Source organism: Lottia gigantea (assembly GCF_000327385.1).
Source record: "Lottia gigantea unplaced genomic scaffold LOTGIsca_51, whole genome shotgun sequence".
NCBI lineage: Eukaryota > Metazoa > Mollusca > Gastropoda > Lottiidae > Lottia > Lottia gigantea.
This window is the reverse complement of record NW_008709752.1, coordinates 1,156,993-1,167,369: the sequence shown is the minus strand read 5'-3', so window position 1 is coordinate 1,167,369 and position 10,377 is coordinate 1,156,993. Positions and strand designations below refer to the sequence as shown.

The 10,377-nt window shown below is 35.3% G+C and overlaps 1 protein-coding gene across 1 annotated transcript in view; it reads right to left on the bottom strand.

Annotated features, from left to right (window-relative positions):
• LOTGIDRAFT_165424 (hypothetical protein) overlaps positions 1 to 2,079 on the bottom strand; it is a gene marked incomplete at both ends in the record, with an annotated part of 4,105 nt that extends 2,026 nt beyond the window's left edge. Inside the window, 2 exons of the mRNA XM_009062439.1 lie at positions 11 to 593; positions 2,030 to 2,079. Coding sequence (XP_009060687.1) covers positions 11 to 593; positions 2,030 to 2,079 — 633 coding nt within the window. The remainder of the gene's footprint in view (positions 1 to 10; positions 594 to 2,029) is intronic.
• Between the last annotated feature and the right edge of the window lie 8,298 nt (positions 2,080 to 10,377).

Here is a 10,377-nt window from a genome sequence, read left to right as displayed (position 1 = left end):
GACTGCTTACTAATGTGAGATCGAGATGCGAACCAAGAGGAGCAATTGCACCAACATAAGTAATGCTACCATCATTTATGCTAACCAGGTCATTGGCCTCAATGAACTCAGCAACTTGTCTACCATTAGTGTCAGTTGTTGGCGAGCCCCACAATACGTGTTTGGCGTTAAAATCACCAAGCACAATATTGTCGGTCCCGGGCAACTGATCGTAAACATACTGATATTCACTGAATCGTTGAGGTTTGCCTTTGACTTCGGGTCGATAAATATTAACGATAGAAAAAACCTTTGACTTGTCGGTAAAGGATACCGCCTGTGCCTCCAGAGGAGCGATGGTTTTCAGAGGAACCTCACTATGGGATATACCATTTTTGATGTAGATGGCCAGACCCCCACCACTTCGATGGTTGAGAGCATTAGGTCTGTTTAATCTGATCAAAGTATAACCATTGATGATAGGGTCTTTATTCCTTGAACCGAGCTTGGACTCTTGGAGAAAAACGGCATCATACTGCTTCCTTTGTAGTAGCTGTACCAGTTGGGTCTTTCGTTCAGGTACGTTCAAACCATTGATGTTCAGCTGTATGAACCTGAAATTGAATGTAAAATAATTAATGACTTTTTGGTTCAGTATGGTTTTAGCATGGGGTTTGGGGTGCCGTAAAAACCTCTACGTCCATTTCCGTTACTGAGCCAGTGGGCAGTGGTCTAGCTAGCGGACTGACTAGAGTAAATAGAAACGGTAATTAAGTATTATGACTGACTAGAGAGTAGAATTCAGTATAATCTTACTGCGATCCAGGCGGATCTAACGGCATAGATAGTATGATTTCAAAGAAATCAGAGTTGTGAATAATTCACAAAAGAACAATTCACTAAAGCACTAGGAATAATCCAACACAAAGCGGCTATCCAAATACTTAGAAGTAATCACTTAAATCCAAAGAAATCAGCAACCACAAAAATATGCAAGATGAATTAATAAATTCAGCTCACAAATCACAATTCAGAAAGCCAATTAATACCTTGATTAAACTTATAATGTCAGTGCCCACGCAGCATTTACATCTATGACGTAATGCTTCATAAGTTATAAACACCTTGCGGCCCTGACACTTATCCCTCTTTGTTCTGAGCGCAGCTAAATTAACTTATACAAACAAGATTATACTTTGTGTTTATGGGACAAGGCAATGTCGCCGTTCTCATTGTCAGAGACCTGGCCAATCAACAACCAACATGCAAGAAGTCCTATCCTCCAATCAGATTGCTAGATTAGGCTTTAACAAATCAGAAATGAGGATTATCCTGAAATATTTATATTTGATTTTAACCAATCAGAAAGAAGGATGATCCTCATGCTGAAAGAGACCGGCAAAAGATCACGTAGATGAACAGTTCCCAAGTGGACAGCTAAGAAGGTGGTTTGCCCTCTTGACCACATGGCCAAGATAACCTAGATGTTGTAAAGTTTCAGGTGAAGGGATTACAGGTATGTTATTTATTCATGTCAAATAAAAAAAAACACTTAATTATTATTTAGTAACAACGCTATAGGACGTTTTTCTTAATTGTTTTTATTTTTCATTCACAGACTGCCTACAGCCGACGTGACGAGATCTACAAGTTTTTAAGAGAAGTGTTTGCCTTGCCCTTCCTCCCCGCCGATCAGATTTTAGACGCATTTAATAAACTGCGAGACAGAGCTTCCACAGACCAACTTAAAGAAATTATGGACTATGTAGACGACACCTGGATTACCAGTACTGTGTGGACCATACCATCTTGGTGCTTATTTAAGAAGACGATCCGCACCAACAATGATGTGGAGGGGTGGCATAACGCTGTCAACCAAAAGGCGAAGAAAGGAAATCTACCATTTTACCTTCTTATAACATTGTTGTACGGGGAAGCCAAGAAGATTCCGATACAGATGAAAATGGTTTCAGAGGGGAAATTGAAACGATATCAAAGCAAGCAGACCCGCACCACCCAAGGAAAACTTTTTAAAATATGGTCTACGTACAGTGAAGGTGAAATGAGTACCAGCCAACTATTAAAGAAGTGTGGTGCCATCTTCGCCCCAAATAATTAAACGGCCCTTTTCAGGGACATCAGGGCCACCAAACTTAATATATATAAAACACGGCCATTATAATGGCCGCCATATGCATTGTCTTTTAACATTGTTCTGAGTCCTAGTGAGAGTTGTCCTTACCATTTTACTTTCAATTTGTTTACAAAAGTGGTCTGAGTCGGCAAGGTATTGGTCCAAATTTATAAAAAATGTGATCCCAGTCTGTCGTAAAAATTACTTCGAGTCACTAAGGTATTGGTCAAAGTCGAGTGGGCCGAGTCGGTAGTGAGAAAAAAAACCTTGGTCCGAGTCGGTAGTGAGAAAAAAAACATTGGTCCGAGTTAGTTATAAACATTTTTTTTTAGGTCCGAACCAGTAATGGTCCGACACGGTAATGGTCCGACCGGTCATACATTCATAAATTTGACCAAATGAGCTCTTATATTGCACCCCCATAAGTGGTACCAGGGTTTTGTAAAGGAAAGTGCCCTTGTCATTAACAGGTGAAAATTCTGCGTTCATCAACCAAAGAACGCAAAAAAATCTACACTCAATCCTTAAATGATTCAGTGATTAAGCCCATCAAGTGATATTGTGCAGTCCAGCAGCGAAAGGGTTAAATAAATTTGATAGACAGGTGTCGGAGATGATTGACTCGAGATTTTATAGACAAACACTCTAATGTCCTCATAATGTTGAGATCAAATGTCAATCCTTTAGTAACTATACAAGCAACAAAACATCCAAATATATTCTGGAAATAACCTACAACTTCTGTCACAAGCTGTTGACGAACTGTAACTCAGATATGTTGGATAAGTTATTACCTGGTGATTTGATACAAGCTAAAAGAGCGTCTGCCTTAAACGTGTGAGTAGCTCTCCAAAGGGCATTTTAACTATCCCATCATTTACTGGAGGGAAAAAATGTTGAAACCAAACATAAAAGTTATTCGTAGTTTTAGTCAGAAATAATCCATACTTCCAAGATACTGGCAAAATTCCAATGGACTGACATTAATTAGACTGATTGTGAAATTTGTATGCTGGTTAAAATTATTGTATATGTCCTGTTCAATTTGATTGAGATGCTAATTGAAGCGGCCTCTTTTGAGCCTATTTTTTTCAATTGGTCTGGCATTATGAATTAAATACTACTGATCAATGCGCCTTCATTATACCGAGGAAAGAGTATTTTTGTAAGCTGTAATGAAGTATATACTGTTCTTTTAGGTTGGATCATTACTGATTCTGCACTCCACGGTTAATTAATGTGTTGATTTAAATTATTTAAATTATTAAATTAATTTTTATTTAAATCACCAGAAAGGAAAATGGTAACATATTGAAATATTCATATTTGTCTTTAAGGGAGATAACTCTTTATATAAACTTTGTTTTTAACTAAGTCGTCAATGAAATTTTTTTTACTGCTTGTTTTATGTCATCTTGTCGTTGAAAACGATGATACTTTTCGTGTCAATATGAAATCGACAGTTTTACAAACACTATCGACTTCTAATTTGACGGCTTACGAATTTGGGTCACATTTATGTTACGTTTGCTAAGGGAGGTAATCGATCTATAAATTTCTAAATCTTTGCGTTCACTTCTACGTTAACCCGAAAATTTCATTTTCATACCCTTTTACTCAGTAGAAATGAAAGTGCACCAGCATCCCAAAAACAGGCTGTATATCTCAGAAGTGGCAGTAAACGTTGGGAAGTAGTCAAATCCAGTGAAAACAGGTTTATTAAATGATATTACTGAACATGGATATCACTTGATGACGATTTTACCGTATTTCACATACATGTATATGAAGCAGATAAAAACGGCGTGTCAGATCGGCTCATTTATACAGTTCAGAGATTTATGTATTTAAGTCTTAATGGGGCCGTATCTTGCAACATGATACTAAAGATTCTGGTGTCTTAAGACTTATTTTTGTTAAAAATTTACATCAATGTAATCTGATTTGAGCTCGTAAGTTTAACCTAAATCTGTCATCATAACAGTCGTATATACAAAGATCCTAGATATATACATACATATACCATAGAGTGGGAGAATTGACCGTTTTGCATTCGATTGCCAATCCCGTTTATGGAAAAAGATCTCACACTGTATTGATATATTGTTAATAAAATATATGGTTTCCAAAAATAAAAGTTCACAGTATGAAAATCACGATATACTGAAATTTCACGTTTACAATTAAATGACAATAGTTCATGATACACGATAATGTTAAGAATGGTTCACCATGACAATTGTCCACAATGGCATTAGGTGAAAATCTTTGTCACCTCTGCAATCTCTAGTTAAGTAGGCTTTTTGTATGTAATGGTCACACGGCTTGGAATATCTGGTGTAGAGCTATACAGTCTCCAGTTTGATCCCCGTTTTTGTATCAGCTTCCCTAGCACTCGAAAACACAACATCTCTTCTGTTGGCCATTCCAGCAATTTTGCTATAATTTTTACATGTAATTTCACTTGTAATTCATATCTAATTTAACACAAATTTTTTTAATTGTCCTCCCATCTAGTGCTCGATTCCTACATCACATGTATTGTTATAATATACTTATCACAATCTACAACAAATTATGTTTGGTGTTATACATTTAAGTCTTTTTTAAATACACGAACACATTTATTTCACCCGACAAGTAGTGTGGATAAATGTAGCTAAAGATTTAATTAGAGTTCACGTTGTGTTTTTCATGCTTAATAAAACTGAATAACTATTGAACATCATTTTACATAATTATTACAGCCAGGTTATTAGTGCGTCCGATTTGTACAAATGGCTATGAGAACATTTTGTTTTAACTAAGGTTGAGCCCATTGGAGGAAACTACTATTTCTAGAATATTTAGACAACAATGTAAGTCCGAACTAATCCACAAGTAGAAACAGTCAGTTTTTAATGTAGTTTGGACAGGCCATTTCAACATTTGAATACGTTTTGTCCTCACATATAGCTCTCGATGCCCACAGCACTGTATTGTTAGCATGTATTACAAAGTCATATTTATTCCTCTTTATACTAACTTTAATAAGTTACGGCGTTGTTATAAAGCATGACAGAAACCGAGGAAGTAACGAATGATGATATATTCAAGCCGTTAATCTAGTTGAAATGTACGTTGTTATAACAACATATAAAGTTTGTAAAGAAACTGACTCTTATCCTGACAAGTTGGTTCAAAAAATCAGTCCTTTTTTACATAAAGTTTGGACTATGATTCATAAAATTTGTAAACATTTGAACCTTTTATTTTTCCTTACATCTAACATTGTTAAATTCTGGAACAAAATAAGATTAGTGTATTACAGTCTTTCATTGATATATCTTTTCAATACCATTTTACCATTCATACTTATTTTAACATAAAATCTCTTTATCTTCCTTGCGACTTGCTCTCGGTATCCACAAAACATGTATTGTAATATACTTATCACAATTTACAACAAACTAAGATTGATATATTACATTGGACTCTTTTTAATATACCTTTAAATCTTAGTTAACAAGTCGGTTCCAAAAACGAAGTCACCGTTTTTACAAGTAGTTCGGTTTGCAGTGATTTACAACCAGTTTGACATTTAAATCGTTTATTGTCTTCACATGTAGCTCTCGATTCTCACATCACATGTATGGTTATAATACAATCTACAACAAAATGAGACTGGTGTCGTCCTTAATTAATATACCTTTTATTTCTACTCTGACAAATTGGTTCCAAAAACCAGCCACCGTGTTTACATGTTGTTTGGACTTGTGATTTATAACCAGGTTGGCATTTACTGTCCTCGTGTCCTTACATTTAACTTCCGATTCCCATATCACATGTATCGTTATAATGTAATTATCACTATCTGCTACCAAATGAGATGATGTATTACATTAGAGTATTTTATTAATGTGCCTTTTAATCCTACCCTATAAGTTCGTTTCAAAAACCAATCTTTCTGTACGTGTTGTTTTGGACTTGTGGTTAATAACCAGTTTCACGTTTACATCTTTTATTATAAGGTATAATTAATCCTATCCGACAAAAAAAGTCACCCTTTTCAAGTGTAATCTTTCATAAATAAAGACATAAGTTCATCAGATTCTTACTCGGAGAAGTTCGTTCCAAACTTTTTTACGTGTAGTTTTAACTTGCGGTTTATAACCAGTTTCACATTTGCATCTCTTATTGTCCTCGAAGTAGTTCTCGATTCTCACATCACATGTATTGTGATAATGTACTTATTACAATCTGCAACAAATTACCATTGATGTTATATATTGTTTTATTTCTTTATGTATTCATTCAACAGAATTATTGTAATCCTCCTCATTCAAGCAATATTGATATGAACGACCACTGGGGTTTATCTCTCTAAATTATAGGTTTATATAACAATTACAGAGGTTGTAAAGAAACCCGCAGCCACTGTTTTAATACGTAGTTTGGACTTGTGATTTATAACAAGTTTGGCATTTATATCTTTTCTTGTGTCCTCATGTCCTTACATTTAGTTTTCGATTCTCCCATCACAGGTATTGTTGTATAATAATTATCACAATCTACAACAAAATGAGATTACATTGGAGTCTTTTATTAATATGCCTTTTAATCCTACTCGTGACTAAATTGTTTCTAAAATCCAGTCACCGTGTTTACACATAGATTCGACCTGTGATTTATAACCAGTTTGGCATTTAAATCTGTTATTTTCTTCACAACTTGCTCTCGGTGTCCACATGACTTGGTGTGAACACCCACAATTTGATATATATCCTTTTCGTCCCCTTTATACAAGAAGATATAATAGGCCTGGCATGATGTTGCTTCATGTGTTATCTTTTATGAATGAGTAGCCTGCTATATGATTCTTGAAAAAAGTGCAAGTTATGGGTTGGAGGGCCATTGTAACAAAAAACCGAAACTCTCTTTGACAGATTAAATCTTTTCATAGCTGAAAATAAAATGAAAAATTTAGTATATATTAAGATATTTCCAATATTATAGATCTATATCTCAAGATTTATTTCTCCCCCACCAGTAGCAATACTAAATATCATTTCTTTTCATTCAAGATCTAGGCGTACTTATACGTCGCAAAAATTTCATAAACATTTTTGCCATCATACCATAAAAAAACAGGCCTAACGCCTGAATCCAACACCTTTTCGGATCATTGGGTCCCAATGTCCAAACACGTTACGGATATATATGCTCAAGTAAATCAAAACAATAATATGTACAGCAATAAGGACCAAAATGGTCAAAAAATGGTTGCGATCAAAATCTCGATGTCGTCCATGACCACCTGTTTTTCTATTCGACGTCATTTGGTTTGACCTCTGATGGAGACAGGAGCGCATGCGCAGTTTTCATTCATCCAATCATTAGCCATTACGTTGACGTCTATAAATTACTCAAGACGTCATTGGTTAATTTCTACTATGCAGTATCACGATCTGGTTATTCAAGACTAAAGGGGGGATGACTCTGTTTATGGAATGGAATGTGCGGTCTTCGTCCGTCACTCATTTTTCGAATGTCCGAAATATTTCTGGCGTGAAATTTTTTATGACGTCAGATTAGTCACAAGTTGGGGACACAGACTTGTGAATTTCACGCCACAAGTGATGAAAACTGCCACAAACCTAATCTGTACGCGCGAATCAGTCCATTAGTATGTATCATTGGGAGCGGACACAATGCCCAGTATGGGTCCTATACTATGATGGATTACAAAATAATTATTGTGGCATTGATTCAGGTGTATATCATTTCTGATTCTCACAAGATCCCAAGCAATAATGCTGAACTCTTTATGTCCCTCTTGGCAAAGTTAACCCTCATTGCACACGTCACCATTGAGCCTAATAAAGGACAGAATAATGGAATATTAATCTCGATTTCATTTCTGTATATGTCCCTCACTTTATATTTCTGTATTTTAGAGCAATGATGTTAAAAAGAGGAAGCTGTGAAGATTTACGATTTACTAATAAATGAAATTTCAAATTACAACTTTTTTTTGTATTTCTTTAAATCTTGCATATACTTGTGATGGGAGTGTTTCTCTAATTTTATTAACAACACAGTATGGTATCACCACACGAACTTTTTTGCCAAGATATCCCCAACACCATCTAGCAAACTGTCTGTAAGCTGTATAACTGGTACGCCTGAAAGAAATTACAAACTGTATAAAGCAGAATGAGACATTAATTTGATTGGCTTGCATGAAAAACCAGATACAAACCAGAGTGAGTTCAATTGGTATTCAAACAAAACTAGCCTCTTGAGTTATATTAATTAAGAAAAAATTTACATACCCTGATTCAGTCGCTTCTGTATCTCCATATTGTTGCCGGTACTGTAGGTATGCCGTTTCCAAAACAAACAGGTTCAAATCCAGGATGCTGTAGAATGCAATTGAATCTATCTTCCTCGCATTTATGCACTACAACATCAATTTCCATGCAGCACATACACTCCTCCACTGTCGACATGATGATGCAGTTGCCAAAAGAGCACCTCAAAATAAAATGTTTGAATAACTGTATGTATGTCGACATCAACCAGATTCATAATAATGTTTTAAAGATGTTCAAAAGATATAGATCTGATGAGAGTAGATGTTAAAATCGGTAATCAACCGACCGACTGCAACACCCTTCCCCTTTCAACTACCGAGGACATTGTTCTGCTTCACTAGACCTTTCACATCTTTTTGCCTAAATTTCATATTTGCTTATAAAACGCTTGTCATCTGTTTTTTTTTTATTTATACTAACCAGTATAAACCATGAATAAAGCCTTTGACTTTCGTGTTCATTTTCTTTGACTTCATTCACAACATTGCTATCATCGCTGCCTCTAACTTCTTCTTCATCGGAAACTAGTGGCTCAAACTTATGGTTCGAAACTACTGGTTCCATTGATTTCAGCATTGGATTCTGTGTCAAAATCTTCGGATAGGGCCGATATGTATGGAAGGGGATTGTTGCTAAAAGTTTTTACAAAGTCAAACTTGAAAACAAGGTCTTGACTTTACAAAGTCATATTTCAACATTACACAATTACAAAATAAACCTTCCTAAAATCAAAAAGTCAATGTGCTAATTACAAAGTGGAGATATTGATAGTTTACTTTCAAACTATATTTCACATCAGACACCATTCAAACTTTTCTTTAAGAAAATGAATTCTTAACTTTGAATTATTGACATTATCAACTATGTCTTCTTGACTTTGCATTCGTGAAAGATGTAAGTTCGACCACTGTATTCTTGAGAGTTGTAAAGTCAACTTCTGCATTCATGAACGTTTACCATATAAGGTAACGTGACCTACTTCATTTACATAATCCGGAAATTCACGGAAACTAACGGAAATAAAAATCAATAATTGCTCCTTGCCAAAGGGATTTAATTCTGATTCTGAAACACTGCCGAATTCCATTGTTTACCGGTTCCACGCGGCCAATTCTGGACAGAATCGTTACGTCTATTTTTAGTAACAAGGAAATACCCCATACGGGTTGTACTGGCAGGTGTGAATTTCAAAACTATCACGCGTCATATCTTTATAGCCGGTCAACCGCTTTTCAAAAAATAATGTTCCATTTTAATCTTAGATGATATACTTTCAATACAGATACATTGTCAAATCTCTGGACCCTTTTTTTTAAGTATATTATCAAATACTTCTGCATTCCATTTCGACTTATAAATAAACTTATATTTAGTATGTAAAATGTATATCAGGGGAGGTAATCGATCTATAAAATTCTGATTATTATTCCTGACATTAATAAGGGAAAACGCTTCGATAGTGTATACTTTATATCATAACATTGAAGTCTTATCTCCAACTGAACTTTGAATGTATCATCTTTATTGAATGCTAAAGGAACATAGCCAGTAACATTTGCTGTTCTTAACATCAGGTCTCCTCATGACAATCAAAATCTCCTGTTTTTTAAACCATATAGCAATGTGTCGTAAAACAAATGCAGGTCTGGTGTACAAGGAGATGAGAGCTCTGTTCTCCATTTTGGCACTGTGCAGCAGTGTGAACGTATGTGAATGGGTGTTCTTCAAGTTAGTTCTTTGTAACCCACATTTAGTAACCAACATTCAAGACAAGTTCTGACATGCTGGAAGAGTATATAAATTTCATTTGACTTCATCAAAGCTTGTTGGGTATAAATTTTAATCAGCCAAATGTATGTTAAGATTTGCCGAATGTATCCCGCATCCTATATGAGAGTGAGGATCAAC